Source organism: Pogonomyrmex barbatus, unplaced genomic scaffold (assembly GCF_055798465.1).
Source record: "Pogonomyrmex barbatus isolate J1 unplaced genomic scaffold, ASM5579846v1 scaffold1, whole genome shotgun sequence".
Taxonomy (NCBI): domain Eukaryota; kingdom Metazoa; phylum Arthropoda; class Insecta; order Hymenoptera; family Formicidae; genus Pogonomyrmex; species Pogonomyrmex barbatus.
In genome coordinates, this window is record NW_028297098.1 from 12,909,354 (window position 1) to 12,931,815 (window position 22,462).

General features: G+C 39.7%; 2 protein-coding genes across 5 annotated transcripts; one reads left to right on the top strand and one right to left on the bottom strand.

Annotated features, from left to right (window-relative positions):
• Positions 1 to 489: 489 nt before the first annotated feature.
• On the top strand, positions 490 to 3,433 carry LOC105422643 (transcription elongation factor, mitochondrial). Of its 2 annotated transcripts, none has more exons than XM_089083165.1 (7): positions 490 to 630; positions 1,402 to 1,719; positions 1,869 to 2,020; positions 2,149 to 2,368; positions 2,488 to 2,634; positions 2,737 to 2,902; positions 3,021 to 3,433. In XM_089083165.1, the coding sequence occupies exons 2-7, from the start codon at positions 1,660 to 1,662 to the stop codon at positions 3,335 to 3,337; spliced, it is 1,062 nt and encodes a 353-aa protein (XP_088939291.1). In that variant the 5' UTR covers positions 490 to 630; positions 1,402 to 1,659; the 3' UTR covers positions 3,338 to 3,433. The 2 variants fall into 2 exon arrangements, with proteins under 2 accessions (XP_088939291.1, XP_088939295.1); XM_089083169.1 differs by lacking the exon at positions 490 to 630 and adding an exon at positions 785 to 1,324.
• Positions 3,434 to 3,536: 103 nt separating this feature from the next.
• Positions 3,537 to 22,425, bottom strand: Pka-R2 (cAMP-dependent protein kinase type II regulatory subunit). 3 transcript variants are annotated; one of them, XM_089083105.1, is made up of 9 exons: positions 18,897 to 19,042; positions 18,423 to 18,554; positions 17,058 to 17,149; positions 13,394 to 13,477; positions 12,617 to 12,723; positions 12,060 to 12,321; positions 11,615 to 11,773; positions 11,395 to 11,497; positions 3,537 to 11,088 (listed from the first exon to the last, which is right to left on the bottom strand). In XM_089083105.1, the coding sequence occupies exons 2-9, from the start codon at positions 18,460 to 18,462 to the stop codon at positions 10,958 to 10,960; spliced, it is 978 nt and encodes a 325-aa protein (XP_088939231.1). In that variant the 5' UTR covers positions 18,463 to 18,554; positions 18,897 to 19,042; the 3' UTR covers positions 3,537 to 10,957. The 3 variants fall into 3 exon arrangements, with proteins under 3 accessions (XP_088939231.1, XP_011630408.2, XP_088939222.1); XM_011632106.3 differs by lacking the exons at positions 18,423 to 18,554; positions 18,897 to 19,042 and adding an exon at positions 21,363 to 22,425; XM_089083096.1 differs by lacking the exon at positions 18,423 to 18,554 and having other exon boundaries at positions 18,897 to 19,065.
• Between the last annotated feature and the right edge of the window lie 37 nt (positions 22,426 to 22,462).

Consider the following 22,462-nt stretch of genomic DNA (forward strand, 5'->3'; position numbering starts at 1 on the left):
TCGTTCACTCGGTCATTACGCCACGCGCGCACACGAGGAACCGTGTTGTCGCTTGCGCGGCACGTCACGTCACGTCACGTCACAGCATAGCACGGCACGGCACAGCACGGGATGGCGCGTCGTGGATCGGCAGGATCTCCACCACGTTACGTGTGTGTCGACGCCGACGCTTGCACGACGAATCTTCGGAAGGCTAACCGATCGGACGACGGGCGTTCGCCGTTTGCTGCTCTCACGCGACGACGATTGACGACGATGGTGGTGGTGATGGTGGTGGTGGTGGTGATGGTGGTAGTGGCGACGACAGCCAACGGCAGCAGCGGCAGCGGCGGCGGCGACGGCAGTGACGATGACGGCACGGCAGCGGCGACGGCGGAGGCGACGGTTCACCTCCTCACCTCGTAACGGTGCGCCAGAGAGACTGAATCACATCACGCGCAAGACAGCGCGCGCCGACCTGAGTCTGCTATGGCCGGAGTTGTGCGGGGTAGCAGAATTGACAGAGATTTTTTTTCCGGCGCGGAGCTGTGTCGGTGCTGTCCTCTAGCATCTGTTGCGTGAAACTACTTGCAACCATCTTGACACATTCAGTATCGATGGATAAATATGTTCTGCACAAGATATTTTTTGGTATAGTGGATGTTCCAAAATTTGCCCAAAAATTTATTATATATATATATATATATATATATATATATATATAAAATGAATTAAATATTTTTAGCATTGGCTGTGGAATATACTTTAAAGTCTTCAAATAAGAATGTAAATATTATCCTCCATTTTACAATACTTGTGCAATTTATTAAAAAAAAGATTAATTTAATTCAATAATACATACATATATATGTAATAATTATTAAATTAAAATCATTTTTATTAATAAATTACATAATTAATAAATTAAATTGATTTGAAAAGTACATGTGTGAAAATGGCGGCAATGTTTCAACTTTTACTTGAATAATTCTATGTAATATCAGTTTCATATTTAAACAAGAAAATCTGTAAAAATGATTACAAAAATATTGTTTATATAATTTTAAATAGTTATATTTAATATTATAATATTTAGATAAAATTTTCTTACAATTTATCTTGCACTATTTGCAATATTTGATCCAATCAACAGTTGCTTCAATTTTCAATGTCCAAATTTTTGCAGAATTTTAAAGGTCTTCTTTTCGTCAAATATATATCTATTTTATTTCAAGTACAATAATTCAGGTACAAAAGACAAATCTTATAGAGTAATAATATAAAACTTGCAAGTGAAAGAAGAGTATATTCTGTCTCGCTTTTGCTCGTTATCTAACCTAACGTGGTAGGTTTGTCACGTTGCTTCTACTCTCTGGTCTCTAGTATATTCTGGTATATTCTTTGTATTCCTAAACGAAATAGATATGAGCGTTGAAGAAAGATCGAAAATACATACAGGAAGTGCGAGCGTGAACAAATCTAATATTTATATTGTTTATATCATTGCAAATTGATATATTATGTCAGGGATCAAGTTTTTTTGTCGTTAAAAATTCATGTACATATATAAATATTTAACACTGAATATATGGATTAAAAAAACTGAATACACCATAATAATGAGATGATGAGCGATTAATTATAATATATTCTATGTAAATGACTTCACAATAAAATATAATGTGGAATATAATGCTGATGAGATTGTATAATACAACTATCAAAAGCAGAAAAGTACAGGTAAGATTTTATATTTTGCACAATAGTTTTTTTTTCTGCAGTAAAAGTTAATAATTTATTCTAAACAATTACTTATATGAATTTCTTTCAAGAATTTTGCAATCTTTATGTTAAAAATGTAATATCTTGTTTTATTTTTTGACTTGTAGATTTGCAAGCATTGGACATCAAATGTAACTGTTATTAAAATGAATAGCATGTGCACTAACACTGATTCTTTTGATATAAATCTTTTTTCTCCAGTAGATAAGGAAAAAATACTTGAAGTAATAAACAATAGAAACACAAAAGATCTACTGCAGTGAGTTGATTAGTTGTATAATAGTTAATAGTAGAGTTGATTAGAGTTATATAAGAGAATTTCTTGAATCTTATATGTAACGACACGTTATAAATCTTTATATTAATGTAGAAATTATTTTTCCAAAGATATTCCATTTCTGAGAAACGTGCACAAAACTTAGAGTTGCATCGAGCAAATAATGGGCCATTTACATCACTGGAAGATTTGTTACAAGTAAAGAATATGAATAAAAAATGTACATATAACTTTTATAAGTCAATTATATTGGGTAAGAAAAGGATAGGTCCTAAGAAGAGTATGTCAGGCTTAGTTATAACACCAAAAAATATCGTAAATGATCAAAAGGTATAAAAAATCAAGCTATTTTTAATTTTCTAATGAAAGAATCGATATGTATTAATAGGTTCCTTTCTTATCTCCATGTATATTTTTTACTAATTCTATGCTTTATCTGTATGTTATAGGATGTCAACACAGCATTAGGCATATATGTAGGATATGACATGATAAGTTGGTCATTATTAAATCGTGATTGCCAAGTATTACAATGGAGCTTTAAATGCTTTCCACAAAAAGAATCAAAGGAAAACATTCATTCTATACTTCAAACAGTAAGTATTGACATATTAAAGAAATTGTTTTCTATCAGAAATTATTATTTTATCATATTTTACTATGTTATAAATTATTTTTTGTCATTATTTCTTTTTCAGACAATACCAATTGCTAGGAAATTACCGAAGGCTGATCGATACATAATGCAGGAGACTAGTATAGGCCATATACAAAACCGCAAGTCTTATCAGCATTTTGCACAACAATCTTTAATGAGTGCTATCATTCTGTCATATCTGACAATGCAGGACAATCAATGTAATGGTACGAAAATTTATATATTTTAATATGAATATAAAGATTTCTAGATATATTTATGTGTTATATCATGTAAAGAAGTCAAATCTAATGTTAGAATTTTGTGTAATATCAAATTTTTCAGACATTGTAAAGTTTGTGGAAAATAATATCTTTATACTTCGACAATCCGTTTTACGTAAAGTTTATGGACTTACATTAGACAAGGAAACTATTTCTACACAATATATGTTACAAAAGCTGCTACAAGAAAGCGAATTAGTAAAAACGAACGAACCGAAAGTATTAATAGGAAGAGAATTAAAAGACATGTACAATGCGCAAAATTCTGTTTATCAAGAACAGATTGGTTGGTCATTATTAATATCATTAGTTTTTATAGAGTTGTTTGTACATAAACGATCTGATATGATTTTTCGCGAGTTTCCTCAGAGATCGTAATATAATATAATATTAGTTATGCGAATAAAGATCTTTTTTTATGATTGTCAACTTGTATATTTTAACTAAAATAAAAGTATTTTTTATGTAGAATAATTCATTTCCATAGTAGTAAGAATTAAAAGTTCATGAGTTCAATCCAATCCAAGTTATCCAACCAATAACGATAATAATAAATAGTAATAAATATAGTAGACAGTACAGGTCCATTCATTTATTATATTCTCACTTTTTATTATGCTATCTATTTATAGTATACCAAGTGTATATTGTTGCTCGCTGTTCGGATACAAACTCGCATCCGATTATTTCACATAAGATTGTACAATGTGCCGGGACCATTTGCCAGAAAAATAGGATCACTCGGACGACGATTTTGCAGGATCACCGAATGAGTACACGAGAGCAAGAGACGTTAGCTGCCTCGCGAATGTGACACGAGAAGTTTCCTGATGGCGAACTGAACATACATCCTTCTATAGAATCCTTCGTGCCGAGACGAATATGAAATCACGACGACTGTGAGACACGGTGTTACACGGGGGATATATCAAATGCCGCTACTTAATCTCGGGCAGTGATGCTGTATGACAAGCGTGTACGAAATGTTAGCTGATCAAGCGTAAAGGGAGACACACCAAATATTTATTTTTCCACATTATGCATCTGAGACTTGACCTTGGTTTACAACCGCGCTTAGGCTCCATCGCGAAAGTACGCACGTGAACGTCCATTAAATTCAGCTTACGCGCGACGAGACGTGTGCGCGTTGGTTATCGCTGGAAGAATTTGGAAGCTGTTCGATGAAAATATCATAACGATAGAAGTTGAATTGCAACCGCAGAGAAGCGAAGATCGCGATATAATTCTACCCAGTTTGTAACGAGTTGTTCCCCTCGTTCCAACCGCAACGACGACCTTTAAAACAGCGTCCAATTCTCCTACGATATTTTGTACGAAAAAATGAATATAATAATAATTACATTAGCTGTATGAACAAGATCATTCGGTTAATTTTCTTTTTCCAATACGGTTGCGTGTACCAATACTGGTGTGTTATCTATCGAAATATGCCGCTAAGAATCTGTTTCTTATTTTTGTATCGTGCAAACATTTAGAAATTTTAATGTAAAATATTCAAGAAAGAATTTTAGCATGATAATTAACAATCGTTCAAATTAAGATCGTTTTTAATCTTTAAAAAGAAATTCGCATCTTTGGTTCTAACGAGTACGAGAATATCTCTGATACTGTTTCGTGATCGATTATACAATATAAATGAGATACAATTCATGAGAAATATAAAATCAGCTGCTAAGTGTCGCTGAGGTACAGGCATACAAAGGCGAGCTTCCTGATTTTCAATTGTCAATTACTATCTTGGCCCATATAATATAAGCATAATTATTACAAGCACTACAAGTCAAGTAAGCGCCTGCGGTGAGATTCGTTCTCTTTGTACGAACAAATTTTTTTGCATTATCGGAAAGAGTAAGAGAGACTGGACGACATGTAAATCGCGCATCTTACAAATTTATATTACAAAGCGTGCGCACAGAACTCATTCCATTTGCCTTCGTCCTTCGATTATCGATATTATTTCGGTTTACATCTATCTATTGTTACGTAGATAAACCTGCTGCTCAGCATACAGAAATCTTTAGTAAAATCTATTTTATACTTCTCGATATACATTAACAAATTATATATGGACATACATCTGCGTCGTATCGTACAATAAATCGGATCGTGTAATAATTGCGCATTCAGCTCTAGATTACTTCGAATCGTATCGCTGCCAGATTAACACATTATAATTATTAGAATGATACCCGATCAGACCAGCTGGAAACGAGTGTCGACATATATATTGATATTTTATATTTATTCGCATATCTGCATTCATATCCAATGTGTATGTATGTATATATATGCCATATATTTATCTAACAATTGTGTACAATACGCATATATATATACATATACATATCATATACATATATATATATATATATATATATATATATGCGTATATTTCATTATTTAATACTATAACACATTGCGAAACGAAGGGGCATTAAGTACATTACTATCTCGTAATTTACAACAGTTTTTATACCTAAAAACGTTCTTATGTATGCGCATATGTGTATAAAATTTATTAAATATACAGGGAGGAGGGCCGCACTCCAAATAATATTCAGGCATATAGGGTATGGGGATGACAATAATGATCTATATACGCGCGTTTAAAAAAAATTTTGTGAAGTCTTATTAAAATATAAAATAACCGGTGTGTGTGTGTGTGTGTGTGTGTGTGTGTGTGTGTGTGTGTGTGTGTGTGTGATTTAACCGAGATTATTCTGCAAATGACTACGTATCTACGCGTATCTCCTTTCTCTTTTTGCCGTTTCTTTTTCTTCGAAGACACGGAATCTTGTTACATCAGACAGATACGTCGTCGAACGGATTACAAAACGAAAAGCAGCACATATTGCAACAAGCTTTGACGCAATTCACTTTAAAACGGCACGTACAACTTATCCGAGAAATTCGCTAAGACTTACATCACTAATGGAACACAAGGAGAACCATTCTGATGTTTTATTCGCTATATGTGTATGTATAATACGCTTCAAGCAACGTGTACACAGACACATTTTAAGGCTAATTATATATTCTAAATTTATTCAACATTCACAATACAATCAGAGAGGTTCCTCTTTATCATGCTTTGGTTCGAAGACGTAATGGAAAATGGGATACAATGGGAACATGCAGAAAAAGAGAGAAAAACGTATACACTTCTGGGCTTCGCGAATGTTCCGATTTTTGCCCAATTATTTATATTATTTAATCACATGTACGAAATGTACTCTTCTCTTTTATTTTGTTGTAATTGCACGTAAGCGTCCGCGTTAAATTACATGTTGTCGCCGTTGAAGGAATTTAAAAGCATAATTTCTTCTTTTCGTAGCATAAAATATTAATGTTACCAGCGCGTCCAAATGTGAACAAGGAAGTGCATATTAATAGATCTCTAAAAGGAAAAACAAAGGCACAAAATACCTTTATAACAATGCAAGCATTCTCGTACACCGGACGATTGTCAGCAATCGAATTTGAGACTCGTATTGCTCTCCTTAAGTGCATTAAAGCATGGACTTGAGAATTACTTTGAAAGTTTACTTTTCACAGATAATTATTTTTCTCGAGAGCCATCTCTATAGGGCTGTAACTTTCATATAAAATTTACAACCGCGGTGCACGCACATGGAAATAATACTTAAAATAATACTTGAAAGTCACCGTGACGGCGGAGGGACAGTAAAATTCTTAGTACGCGTAATACTTTGAAATTCCATTTTTATATCGGCGAAGGATATCGATTGAAGCTGCATACGGCGAGAAGGAATACGAACAAACGGGAGAAAGGATAGTCGCAAGCTCAATTGCTTCTTGAAATTGGTCCGATGCAAAGTGCATTTTCACATGCACAATGACACATTGCTAATACATGCTAATACTATGTAACAACTACTGACGCTACACTGATAAATTAAACACACTAGGAATATCGTTGCACAAAGACAAACGTAAGTGTAAACTAAGTATTACTGGCACGTTATTAGCGTTACGGTTGTTACCGCGGTCAATTCATAGATATTCTGATTCGACATATGCTACTTGGTCGGAAACGTTTCTCTATGTCGCATGTCGCTTTGGATTAGAATTGCGATGCAGCTAGTGACGGGCTAAAACAAGTGCTTTGAATCATTACGACGAAAGTTTCGAATTATTTCGAATATTATTTGAAGAGTTTTTGAAAGACAACTTTTTAAAGGCCTCGACAGTTTCAGAAATCCTCGAAGTCTTCTAAATCTTAGAGCTTCTCGCTTTTTCACGTTTATTAAAAGTTTTGATAAATGTATACGACACTGTATATATCCAGAGATTTGAGATCTCAAAGATAATTCTCTATATTATCCAAATATTGATATAGATTAATTTCTCTGTCGTTGTGTTACAAATTCCAAGATTTATGTTATCTTTTTTTTAAAGAATTCCAAAAATTAAAAAAAAAAATGATTGATAAAACTCTTTGAAGATTTGTCAAAATTCATAATCTCCAATAATATTCGAAACTATTTGAAATTTTACACTGAATTGTTTTATAACTTGCAAGAAGAAATCGAATACCCATCCGCTGGATATAACATGTGGATACATGATACATTGCTGGACATAATGATAAAACACTGTATGATAATTACAGAAATTAATTTATATAAAAATATATAGAATATATAAAAATATCAAGGTGAAATAATATTTTAAAATAAAACTTGCAATCAATTCCTAGTTTTAAAGAATTGTGAAATTCTATTGGACTAAATCATAAAAAAAAATAATTGGAAAGATGTTATAATTAAAAATAGAATTTTAATACATCTCTTTTTTTCTATTAATAATAAAATTGCTTTGAATTACTTCGATTCTTTACATAAATTTTTACAACCTTTAGTTATCTTACATAATTTTTATTTTGCCGCTCGTGTAAAATCTCAATTTTCAATTTGCTAATGGAATTGACTTATAAAGGCATTTATGAACATTTAAAGTACACATAAAGTGTTTTTGATCGTTTTATCCAGCAGTGTAGTACGCGGATATATATACAACAAAATCTGTATCTTCGATTTTTCATAATTTTTCTTCCTTCGAAAGCAGAAAGACGAAGATCCAGTGGCACAATAAGGCATACTACTGTTACAATATTTATCCGTAGGACATATTTCGGGTGTATTCTCTATGATGACGATAACATGAATTATAGAACTATCGGAGAGAGTGTAAACTATCAATAATAGCAACATAAATTAACAAATTACTGGCTCGATCGTCACATACGCGCGCGCAAACACATTCACACCTATACACAAACGACAACACGCAACACATAAGATAAATCACATGATAGATACATACAGCAATGCGAATTGGACAGATCCTAACTTCGATACTTGACACTTAATTCAGCAAATGTAATCTAACACAAGTAAGTACTTATGCGTATCGAGTTTATTCAGCATGCGAATCAGCTCTTTTTTTATTTTCTCCTTTTTTTATATATTCTTTTGCGATACGCGTAGAGTTTTTTTTGTATTCAACAACAATCGAGTCACTTTTGTTAATCCATTGAAATCTCCGTCGCATTTACACATATAGAAGATACGTTGGTTGAATTATTTGAAACAAACTTGTCAGTTTGATCACGAATTCGATAACGATTATGATATTTTTTTATTTCTCTTGTAAGAGATTATAGAAAGAAATTAATGAAATACTCAGTCGAAAATAATATCACAGCCTGGAGATACAATGGAAGACTAAAGATACTGATATATGTGTCACAAACAAACTGCTTTTCAAATTGTTAACATTCTAAAATGTGAATTTTTCTTCAGATTGTCGAGATCTAGCACTCGTTTAATTCATTTAACTATTCACTTGAACAATTCCGCGAGATTTGAAGATTAAGCTTTACGAGAGAATAAACTATGTATGGAAAAAATAAGAAAAAAAAAAAATTAAAACCACTCAGCGCCGTGAATGAAAAGTAATTGATAATACAATTGTTATCAACAATTCCTAACGCTATTTTTTTTCTCTATTTCACTTTCATACTAGTCTCCCTTTTCTCCCTCACACGATTGTGATATTATTTAAAAAGCCCTATTGCTTCATCGCGAGTTTCAGTCACATAGTAAATACATACAGTAATAAAAAGTATTTTTTTCTCGTGACCGAGCATAATTGTCAAAAGAGAATATGACAATAACACGGTCATCAAAAGTGACTAGCATTCGCACCTGTCCATACTATAATCGAATCGGTTTTTAACTGGACTTTTATCACGATGATAGATGTATATCATCATACACATGTCTCGTACGCATGTAATAAAAATAAGTTAATGGATTCTCGTAATAGATTCTCGAGTTACCATGATTTATCGGCAAGACACACTTGAATTTAACGTCGACTTAAACACGCGGTTATCTTTCGAAATGAAAACCTAATCTGATACATGTAAGTACAAAGTAATTAAAAAAAATCTTATATTCCATCTTGCTCATTTTGTATTTATATGCCTGTTACTGTATACATTTTCTTTTATATTACTTTGTACATATACACGCGCAATGTACATATTTATTTAATAACGTTACATCCGCGCATTTAAGTCAATTTTAAGGCTTCTTTATATTCCTGAACTTTTTCTGCTTTTTAAGAGTATTTTTAAGAGTACTCTATATCCGAAATAGAATGCGGTTGTACGACTCTGGCATTTATCAATTTCTATTAGTAAAGAATATATGTATATTGCATCAGCATTATTTTTCTCTCATTACAAAATAATTACTATTTTCTTTTTGAATAAAAATCTATTAATGTGTTGCTTAGCATACCACGTTAATAGATGCATTATGTCATCGTAAATAATTACATATAAAGCTATGACAATTATATATAAAACGTCTGTGAATACATACAAGTTTTAACATAAAAGGTATATCAATGTACATAAAAATAATTCATATACAAGTCAAACTTATATTTAAAATAATGAAAATAAGTGATAACATTATGTGTTAAAAAATTATTTTTTCACTATGTGCGCTACACGTAATGAATACATGCGTATGTTATGTGCGTACCTAATTCGCGAAGTACACGTCTAATACTCGTTGCGAATTATATATTGCGACAAATTCTTGATTGTCTTATTTGATATTTTATCAAGATATTATATTGTTAAATGGATGTATCAAAGAATATTGTACAATTCTGGATTCATTAAGTTTAAAAATGGCAATGTTACTTTCATTATCTCTGACAGAGTGATATGCATGTGAACAACATGTATCTCATAAATCCCGTGAGATACAATTACTAATGTGGTCGTCTTCCTTGTCATCTATCTTTCGCCAGAGATAAACGTTAGAAGAGCATTCGATTTCGAATATTCTGAACTCTTATTAGATCCTGTAAATCATTAATTTGCTTAAGAGATGAATAATGCACAGGAGTATACATAAATATTGATATATCGAATACATCGAGATAAACTATGTTGAATTATTCCAGGGATAAATTGAACACTATAATAATGCTGATACCATTATAGATACCTCAAAATATTACATTTCGAACCTTCACTGAGAAGATAGTAAATAAAGGTATTCATTTCGCAAACGATCGAGCACGTAACAGAACGCATTAATACTCCAGCACAGTCTTAGAGAATAATTATTAATACCGTGTCGTTACGTTATACACGCACAAAATCGAGCAGCCTACAGCTTTCTTCAATGTGTGTCGTAGGTATAAACTTGGTAACTATTATCGACGAATCTTAATCGGTATACGTTTAAGTGAACAGTCACATGAAACAGTTGTTGACTCCGAGATGATACCCGAAACACGCGGGATGAGATTCAAAAGTAGGTGATACAAGTTCCTTTTTTTTTGTGCTCGTTACATATTATATGCTGTACGAAAGTGTCGCGTCCTTTGATACAGCAGCATGGTGACGTGACTCTGCCCGGAGACAGTTCATCGAATATCGGAGATGTTGGTTTTGCTGCCAAATATTTTGACTAGTTGTTCTTCGTAATCGTCGATATTACGTTTCATAAGTTCCATACACGGGCCGAGCAGACGCTCAAAAGCTTCAACGTCCAAAACTGTAAGCGTAAGGAATGGCCGTTTATATAAATAAAATCGTCATTTTAGACAAGATTGTTATTTATATGAATCTTTAAAATGTGACATCCTGTATATAGAAAGTTTCAAAACAATTTTAAATGCGCCGAGAGAGAGAGAGAGAGAGAGAGAGAGAGAGAGAGAGAGAGAGAGAGATATCGCGCTCTTCTTCCATCTGTTAACAGGTTCGATTACTGCGATAAATATCGATATCCGTAATTATTTGGCGCAGCGATATTGATTACCTATCAATTCAGGAATCGTAGGCAGTAATGAACTTAACTTACATGCCAGTTTGATGTCCCCAACAGCATAGGCCGAAGCGGCGCGTGGTTTATGCGTCACGAGTGCCAGCTCGCCTAAATAACCGCCAGCCGGAACACGATTAATCTGCAGGATATTAAAGGTAGCAGGTTAAATAGGGACAGAATTTTCTTGGCGCTCGTCGACCTACGTAATCGGATCGTTTCGCGGAGAACCGAAATTAACTGTATAATATAAATGTACCTCAATTTCACGGCCGTGCTCGCCGAGTCTAGTGATCCTGACGACGCCGTCCTCGACAAAGTACATTCCGTCCGCGGTATCGCCCTGTCTGATTATTTGCTCGCCATCGGAATAGTGCTTCGGTACAAGAGCGTCCGCTAAATTCATCCGCTCATAAGACTGGAAGAGATTTTTTTCAATTTAACACGGCGTAAATCTCGTAAAAGCGAGTTTTTTTTAAAGATTATTTTCCCTCTTTTTTTTTTTTTGCGTTTAAATATTTTCTTTTTTTTTAATTTACAGAGAAAGAACAGCTTCGATAAAGAAGATTATGCGGTGATTATTACTTAATCATTAAAATACACAAAATAACTCGAAAGTTATTTTTAAGATTAATTTAAGAGCGCAAATATATATTTAGAATCTATTAGAGAAGTAATTATAAATACAATTACGTAATGCCTACCTCCAGAGACTTCAACATCGGCACTTTGTTAATGAGGTCCTCGTACATTTTGCGCTTCTTGTACGCGGACTTGAGGAGAATACGTCGGAAAGTTTGCCTATCCATCGCCCAGAGTGTGCCAGACGTGATAGCTTTAACGGTAGCTGCTCTGGGCATGTTATACATAAGAGCCAATTCTCCAAAAGCACCGCGATTATCGTATGTGTGAATGTGATTTTCCACCAATGTAGCGGGATCTTTGACGTATACATCGAATTTGCCTCTGAAACACGAAACGCGCGATGAGATGGAAATGATCAGGAAATAGAACAGAAGGTGAAAAAAAAAAAATGATCGTAAAGCAATCACGTATTTCCGCCGTTATCCGTATAGTTTGAAATTCCGCCAAAGCGAACAGCCGAATAATTAGATTATTAAGCACTGTTGTTCGAATATTTTCAGCTCCGAGTAAAAACGCTGATCGACTGTGCGCATCCCATCTTGGTTCACTGGAGCTTCCCGCTGAAGGGAGAAGCCTATCGATACGTTAACTGTAATATATAAAGAAAAAGTATTACCTCTCGATCACATAAAAGTTGTCACCATCGTCGCCCTGTCGGATAATAAATTCTTCCGGTTGAACGAGTTTTTCGAACATTGCGTCCAATACGTCCGCCATTTGTTGCTGCAAAAGTAATTGTATTATACACGTATAAATACGTTTTAGCGCGATATTATCGTCCGAGATTTTAAAATATCGGCTTTAAAATTGTAGTACGCGAGCAGGGGAAGTCGCGTTAATATCGCGACGATATAATGTCGACGATCGATGTTCGCGCTTTTATAACGTACATAAATATGTTACGATACTAATCACTCTCATCGCTACGCGTTTTTTTCCTCTTAACATAATTAATTTCTTGACAAAAAATTAACGAGGTCACTTTTCGGTAGGAGAAAACATTTTAAGACCAATCTCCTCTCGCGGATTTTCAACTTAAGTAACACAGTTATCCCTCGCAAATAAAAACTAAAGATTATAAAAAATAAGTTGGAAAATAGAATATATTAAAAGACAAGACTGTTTTCAATGTAATCAATCGCTCAATGTTACCTAGTCAGTCAAGTGACGGCTAGTAATTTAGGCTCGAGCGAGTCGCTAGTGAAAGAAACAATTATCCCAATTATGCGAGTCGTCCCGCTCTGGCAGAACAAAATTGCTCTAAATGAGAGATTATTCGTGGATCCCTTGGTGTTTCGCCAGACGACAGGCGCGAATATACCACGACGCTCGTTACACCATACCATTTTGTATTCGCGATTGCGGCTGATGAAACGCGCTATGTTTAACTTACCTTGTCTAGATCGCGAAACAGAAGTATGTTCTTGACGCTCTCGCTAAGCCTTTGTCGCTGCTCGTCGCTCTTTGGATGGACCATCTGGAATCAATGAAGAGACGTGTGAAGATAATACGAAGCTTGGATAAAACGTGGATAGCTTCCACAACTAAAATCCGCTATCAAAATGTCCATGATAATTGAGGCATCGTTTTCCTTTGTCTCGGCGAGGAAGTCTCCTCCCTCGAGGAATAATTAGGAAGTGGTTTAACGCAATTCGAATCCGAACAAAGGATTGTGTAAGACACGTGTGGCGTTTCCCCTATCCTCAGGTTTCTTGATCCAAGTTCTCGCTCATTAAGAATTCAAAAATTATTCACATCGCTTTATTCATCGCGGCATTCGCCGCTAAGTCGTTTACCAATGTCCAATGTCGACATTGCTCTTTTTGAGACTATTTTTGAATTCGTGACTTCTTCTGCAAGGTGCACGATAAGATCTTCCACAAGGGCGCATCCTGTCTAAGAGCCAACGAGCGAGTTCGATAGTCTTCGTAGAGCTTGAGATATCGTCCCTTTATGCGCCAGACCCGATACGGTGAACTTTGACCTCTCCCACGGCTCCGCTCGCCATTATTCCAGAGATATAACGCGTCGTTTGTCAGATTTTGAGGACTATCAAAGACTGTACAATTTCGCGTGGGGTCCCTAGCGAAATTAACAATGCCACCGAAATGCCACGAGGCATTTATTTTCGTAGAGAAAACGCGTTACGCAAGACGGAGTCTTGCCGCCACGCGCGTCTCTTTTTCTCTTTGCACAACAATAACAGCGGCGTGAAATTCGAGATGTTTGGTATCATCTACGTAGGAGGCATTTAGAAGCGCTAATCGCCGTGAATTTTCCGCGAATGAGAGAACGACGTTCGAGTTAAAAATTTCCATCCTTCGGAGGCGGTCCTCGCTTAACGTTGCCGTTAACACGTTACATTATTCGTTCACCCTCATTCTCCCGCCGGCTAACTCGAAGCTCGCATCTTCCGCTAGTAAAATTATTCGCCTTTAAAACTTTGCACGTTGGATAACGCGACTTGCACCGTTATTGCGATGCCAATCCATACCTCCTCCCCCTCCCCCCCCCCTCCCCCCGCGTCTGCAGCGAGTAACACACGCGGTAATCGGTCTCTCGACAAGAGCGGTGGATGGAGGTGGTGGAGGTGGTGGAGGTGGTGGTGGCGGCGGCGGGTTCTTTTGTTTCGTTATCGCCGCCAATTGTTGCACACAGAAACGATCAATTTCGCAGGGAACCGTTACTCCACGTTCCCATTACCAACGTGTCCCATCTGCCGCGGCATTGTGCGGCCCGGCCGTGTGTATCGTATACGATTAGAACTTCGCCGAGGGTCAGCCGTTTGTCGACGTTTGCCACCTGCAGAAACTGTTATTTCGTCGCACACTCGCCGCATCATCTCCTCCATCGCAAGAGCGCGCGTGCTTTGTTTTTACAATAACGAGGGACTTTCAACGGGTGTTCGAAATTGATTTCGCCTCGCACGCGCGCGAGAAAGTTTGGTCTTCCTCGTTTGGTCTTCCAATTTTCGGCATATATCTTTCTTAATTCTTCCTAAGAGCAAGTTACTATTGATATTTCGTTAAATCATATTTCGCCATTTTCTTAAGGAAATTAGTCGGAAAATATAGAGATATCTTCCATATGTATTCGGCTCTCCTTTGAAAGACCCTCTTTCCTGCTCCCAGAATATTGTAAGCGCCTTAAAGAAAAATTGACTCCAAATTGGCTGAGAAATCCACCGTTAAAGGAAGAATGTGCGGGCCTGATGTACCTTTTATCGTAAAATAGTTAAGGAGGTTCGCGCACGTCGTGATAGTCTCGTCTTGGCCTTTCTAAAAATCACGAGTGTCCTAGTTTTCTCTGCTATTGTCCTCTGGTCGTAACATACAGAAAGAAAATATGGTCAGTCGATCGGTCGGTTGGTTGGTCGGTCGGTCGGCCTGCTCTAGGGAGAGAGAGAGAGAGAGAGAGAGAGAGAGAGAGAGAGAGAGAGAGAGACAGATAGCCGATTTTCCTCTTCGTGTAACCAGCCACCACGGGACGACGATAATCGGATTCACCGGGGCTGCTTTGTGAAAATACTCTCTCTTTCCATCGTGGCACCCGATCCGTCGCTGACTACAACCTCGCAATCCCCTTTACTACCTCACACATACACGCATACATACGCAAATCCTTCTTTCTCCCTCATTCACGTGCACGTGTGTACGATACGTACACACGGCGATGATAGATACATATATACATGTAAATCACGTTCGTGCCAGGTTATCGAACACGAGGCCTGACGTCACAAAGGTACATCGTCGACCTCGCATCGCCGAGCAAAGTAACTCTTCGTTCGCGTTTCGTCACTCGCGCGGCAGCAGGCCGCGCGCGCGCGCGCGCGAGAGAGAGAGAGAGAGAGAGAGAGAGAGAGAAAGAGAGACTGCGCGGCAGCTATGCTTTAATAGACTGTGTGATATACATTATATACCTCATATGTGTGTGTGTGTGTGTGTGTGTGTGTGTGTGTGTGTGTGTGTGTGTGTGTGTGTGTGTGTGTGTGTGTGTGTGTGTGTGTGTGTACACACATACACATGCGTGGCATATAACATTTCGTAACGAGAGAGAGAGAGAAAGAGAGAGAGAAAGAGAGAGAGAAAGAGAGAGAGAGAGAGAGAGAGAGAGAGAGAGAGAAAAGAGAGATATTTTCTATTTTCTGCTACCACCGAAAAAAAATCTAAACTGCCTCCGTGTCGAAGACGGAGCGTTCGTCATTGCAGTTTCTCGTCAAAGCGAAATATCAACGATAACGAAACGTACGTGCGAATGCATTACATAAACCTCCATTTACGTGACTACTTTGCACTACGTCAGACTGACCGATTTTAGCAATCGTAGCTACTCCACGAAAATAATTAACAGAACGCGTGAGGGAAGCGTTTTTAATTAGCGTCGCGCCGGCGGCGCGAGGTCGATCGATTCCGATATTTTAATCTTCGAGAAAATTTTGACTTTGAACGCTTATTCGTTCAGCTATTCTCGTATCGAATTTTCGTTACTTTAATCCTCGCACGTTCGGAATTTCTTACGGCGACGCGACGCGACGGGAACACGCATTTTCGCGGTCTTGCCGATTATCTATGCAGCCACAATCGTATCGGTTTTCGCCAATTCGACGTGACAAGCATAAAAAATGCATGCCTCTGCTAAACGAAGGCTCCGTGTTGCTTGGAAGGAATATTAGCCGATGTTGCGATGTCTGCCAATGAAATATATCTAGAAGCGGTGATGTGTGCAACGTATCGAAATAATGCACATTTAAAACAGCTTTTGGGATGAACAAAACGCAATTGTTTGGACAATCATCGAGTCAATAGAGCATCATTGTGCAGACCGATCGCTGATGCGATTGCACAGATAGGATTTATCGTAGCATCAACACGTGATTTGCTCGATCAACGCTTCTTCAGTCCTGTTCATCTATGTAGTTTTTCTTTTCTCTTTCCCAGACAGATATGAAACCGCGAGAGCTTGTATCTCCACAAACGATGCCTCACTCGTCCGGCCTTATTATCGGAAACGTGCGCGATAATTCGTGAAACGGTAACACCGCACGTAGAATATACCTTGAAGCCGTCATCCTCCTCATCTTCCTCGGGATTATAAGTCTCCGCGAAAACGCTCTTCCTCCTGGAAGCGAACCGGCCGACTGGTGGCTCTGAAACACAAAAGACATTCGGTTTAAATAGAGACGCAATTTACGATTAGATTAAAATATATATATATATATATATATATATATATATATATATAAAATATAGAAATTTCAATTAAATTGATTAAACATCGATTAAAACTGAAACAAGATGTAATTGAATTTTATTGGATGGCGAAGACCATCTAACGGCGCAGCTTACTCTGATCCTTATTAAGGAAATTAACGAGAACATTTGACAGTAGTTATTCACTGCGAATGGTTCTTAATTTGATCTGACTGCGACGGTTTGAAATCTTATAGAAATGCTCGATGTGAACGATAATAAGACGAGGATCGCGTTTCACTGGAGATGGCAATCGGATGCGTGTTTATCCACGTCAAGTTTGACATTTACGTAATTGGACGATTGCGCTCTCGAGAGGAATCTTCGAGAATCCGCCGTGTGAAAAATGGTCTGTTGTTCCATTATGCAAATGCGGAAAGCTGCGTCAGCTCGTTTAGTTATTATTCGCGACGAAATCACGATCGTTGATAATAAAGGAAGGAGAAACAGACAGCAATTCGACCATTCGGAATTACGACATTAGCATCTTTTGATGACTCCGGAATAACCTGCATATCGTTTGGAATTTATGCAGAAGACGAAGAAATCGCTGCTTTGATATTTTCGCAATTCGCGCTGGTGAAACTCTTTTTCTTCTCTCCCGCAATAACGACGTCTTTCTCTCAAATGTCGATCCTTCATCTTGAAATATCTCACGTCCAATCGAATGTATCGAACGCGATACCGAGTCATCTCTCTCTTCAAATGAAATTCCGCGAGATATAAATTTTCCCTCCTCGAGATTTCACCCACATCTCGATTACAGATGTAGTTTCCTGCTGCCGGATGCGCAACACCAAGTTCTCCGTAACAGGATAACGATTCCACGTAAAGGAGATAAGACGAAAACGAAGTCGTACGGAATAAATAATTTTGTTTTCAAGAAAAAAAAAAAAAAAAAAGGCAACCTTGAAAAATTATTAATGATGCTTTTCTTAGAAATACTCCGAGGATCAACTGTGTTTTTTTCTCGGTGACTTTTTTTCACGACGTTAGGCGTGGGCGGTTCGAGGAAAGGACTTTACACGGTTAAAAGTTTGCGATTCTTCTCGAGTGGATACGAGAAAAGTTTGTATTTCTATTTCTACTTCTTCGAATGTAGGCGATTTTACTCAGAAATTCGCCACCGGTACGAAACAACGCGCGGATTTTGATTTTATTCTAGCGCACCTTTGTCATCCAGCGGCTCGATGACGGAGATGAGTGACATTTCTCGCGGGAAGGAAGGAACACGCGGGTGAAACGCGCACGAGAGACACGTCCGTTCTCCTCGACAGCACGTTCACGCGCACCTTCTTGCTCCTGAACAGGTATGTATATCGACGTAGATGCGATATCTCGCGTTGTATCCGCTTACAAATGACTCATGAGCGCGGATTTACCGCGACAATTACCGCGCGAGGGAAAACGGAATCTCGGCGAGGGGATGAAATGAACGTACAGGATGAGGTGAACAATTGCGAAAACGCGTGGAATACGATCCGCGTGGGGTACCGCGATTTAAACAGACAAGACCGGAAACAATTCCTTTCTCTTCTACGTGTTAATTTTTTTACAAGTATTTTATTCAAATAATCACGAGTTAGCGGAATTTAAGACACTTTCGGCTAGAAAAGAAACGCCGTTTCGCGGATTTACACCTACGAGATATCGCATCCACGTTGATACACCCTCGCGTTCTTCCTTCTGTGGACGAAGTGGTAGCTGAAGAAGAAATCACGATGTCGTGCCGGCTAAAGCTGAACGAGGAACTGTCGCCGCGCATCCGAGAATCACACCTCGCGACAGCGCCTGATCAGACCGGACTGGACCGTGTTGGCGCGACTGAGCGAGCGAGCGACCGAGCGCGCGCGCGCGCGCGCGAGAGAGAGAGAGAGAAAGAGAGAGAGAGAGAGAGAGAGAGATTGGATTTCCCAAATCGCGCGCAGGCCTCGATGAGGCACGAGCCTGTCGTCGTGCTCGAAACGGCAGCCGCAAACTGCCGAAAGCGATATATCTCGCTTCACGCGTGTTTCTCGATCTCTAAAAAAAAGAAGTGATATATTTGTCTCCAACGGATCGACTCAAATGCCAGAAGTGAAGCAAAGGAAAATTGCGAAAATCGCACGAGAAGCTTCCAATCCAATGAGATAAGAGAGGCGGAAGCCCAAACCACGGGTTCGATAATAATTTATTACCTCCTACGCAATCCCCGATGTGTCACGAGATATCAGAGCGAACCGCAGGACTTGCGATCAGACGCGCGAGAAAGTCTGTATACGACGAGAAAGGTGATCGGAAGAAATTGGGAGAAATTGAGAGAAATTGGAAGAAATTGGAAGAGAAAGGACTGATGATGCAAAAGAAGAAGAAAAAGAAGAGGACAACTCGAACATATCTACTTCCGCTCCCTCGAGGAAAGACTGCTCGCCGAGAGACGTGATACTTGGGGGATGAGATTTGATAACCCGCGCAATTTTATAAAAGGGATATTTCGTGTCACTCGGGCTCGGGTGGGATCAGGGACGCTTTCCTTTCGCCTGTCTGACAGCGAGAGGGTCCCGGTAATAACCTAAAAGCATTTATCTTTCGATCGCAAGTCTCTGGCACGGAAGACTTTAAAGGATTTCCTCCTTGATCCGGATAAGAAAAAAATCAAAAATTGAATTAATCTGGAAGAAAAGGAAGAGAAAGAGAGCGGCATTGTTTTCCGTAAAAGTACGGATATTGGAGTCGCGGAGGAAAAAGGGAAAAAGAAGCGAAAGACCGGACGCGCCATCGAGTTCGACTCGAAATTTTCTTACGTGTAGACACTCGCTCGTGCGACATCGTGGATCTTTCAGTGAAACAACCCGACGTTTGTTCAGACACCATGCTCCACGTTACACGCGCGGCTTATTCGGCTATATATAGAAACCGATTCCACCGGTATCCTTCAGCCCCTAATCCCGGATAATTGCCCATATTATATCGCCAATGTTATGATCCCGAGAAGAAGAGAGAGTCGGACCAGCGTCGGGGTTGATCAAGGATACCAATGATCCAGAAAGATGAAACGTCGATTTCGTTCGATATTTTTATCAGAGAAAGAGAGGAGGGAGAGAGGGAGGGAAGAGAGAGAGAGAGAGAGAGAAAGTCACGCAATAAATGGTGGATCGCTCGGTGATTATTAAATTATTATCCGTCACGCTGTCACATCACATTGCTGACAAATTACTGGCATTACGGTGTATTCTATATTACACCCGATATCACGACTTTTCCTCCCTCCGCCGTATTCTCCTCCTCCTCCTCCTCTCATTTTTCTTCCCCCCCCCCCCCCGTCCCGGAAGGAAAGTGAGAATCAAAACTACGGTGACGAGTCAATTGACGTTGGTAGAATCGATCCTACAACGCTTAACTTACGATACTACCGATATCGATTCGAGCGGCCCTCGACCAGCTCAGGCTTGACTCTACTAACGTCGTGATTGATGCTAATCGCGACCAGTTAACCAGGCTGTCCGTCATTCTCTATGCCTACAAATGACGATTCTGATTCTCTCATAATTTGGAGAGAGAGAGAGAGAGAGAGAGAGAGGGGGGGAGGGAGAAGGGAAAGAGACCTAGAATCACTTAGTTTCCTGATTATCCGTGATGACAATCGTATTCCTCCTACTGTCGGACGAGTTTTCCAAGATAAACTCTTTTTAATTTATTAATTTTATTAAGGAAAGATAGTGACGTACATTGTGATGTTCGTGGAAAAAATTTGCGTGACTAACATTGTCCTTAATAATTTCTTTGTAAATCCAATTGTAATAAAAACGTGCCGTGCCTCCGGACGTCCCTTCTACATTCCTCAATGCAGCTTCTCGCAATCGCCAAGGACGAAAGGTCTTCCACTTGAGAAGAGTGACAAGGCCGTAATTCGTAAAGTCCGTTTTAATCGTGAAGCTGCATTTAAAATGCATCTTAATCATGGATTAATTCATTTTTTTCGCATCTTCCGATTCGCTTAGCCATGGATTGCGCGTCATTGACGGGATCGTCAGAATCGTCGAGATGTCGCGATACGAGGATAGATAAAAGAAAAGGAGAGAGAGAGAGAGAGAGAGAAAGAGAGAGGGGTCGCCCTCCCCCGAGACTCACCCTCATCATACTCGTCCGGCGTGGTCGGGCTGATCTGACCGTCCGTGGGGATCAGCTGCGTACGCCGTGCGTCACGTAGCCGCGTGAAGAAGTCCACGGCGTAGTCGATGATGTCGCCGGGCTGCTCCAGCAGATAGCTGATCGTGAACTCCAGCAGGACGTCGCGCAGGTCGTCCGGCACCGTGATCTTGCCGGCGTTGCGTTGGCAGCTCATCTTTCCCCGTTTGATCTCCTCGATCTCGTCGATCACACAGCTGCCGATGATACCGAGTATTCCACTCCTTCCCTTTCCTCCTGGCGCGTTATCGCTCCGCGTTTCCGGAATTCCGAGCTCGACGCCTAGGCTAGGCTAAGCTCCGGACCTCCGGAGCTCCCGCACCTCGCGTCGCACAAGCCGATTTGTCACGCGCTACCGTCTACGTCACGGATTCTCGTGTGGAGTCTCGCGCGAAGCGGGTCGAAGTGAGCAGCGGAGCGGCTACCGGAGGCGGAGGGAGGGGAGAGCTTTAGGCTAGAGCCTAAGGAGCTATGGAGCTATAGAACGCGCGGCAGCTAGAGCCCGGAGCTGGGCTCTAGAGACGGAGCCGGGGAGAGGAGCGAGGTACGCTCTGGTCGCGTCGTATCGCCGCCCACCTTCGGCGCGTTGCCGCTTCGCCACCGCCGTCGTCGTCGCGCCGCGCCGCACCGCGCCACACCACACCACACCACACCGCACCGCACCGCACCGCACCGCACCGCACCGCACCGCACCGCACCGCACCGCCGGCCGTTTGTGCGCCGGCAGATCGTCGCCGCTGCCACCGCCGTTGGTGAGCTCCCCTCGCTTCCCGGTGCGCTGCGCTGACTACCGACGACGGGGCTGGTTGCCTGCCGTGACGACGCTGCGCAGGGTCGCGCGGAACACACGACGGGGACCCCGAGGACACGGAGAATGAACCGATCGCGGTCGCTAAGATGGCGACTGATAGCGCCCGCGCCCGCACCTCATCGCGCCGCGGATCGCGCGACGGGATGTGCGGGTACTCCGGCTGAGTTCGCGTACGTTCGGGTCTGATCGTTTTTTCATCGAGCACGATTCGTACGAACGAACCTAACAATGA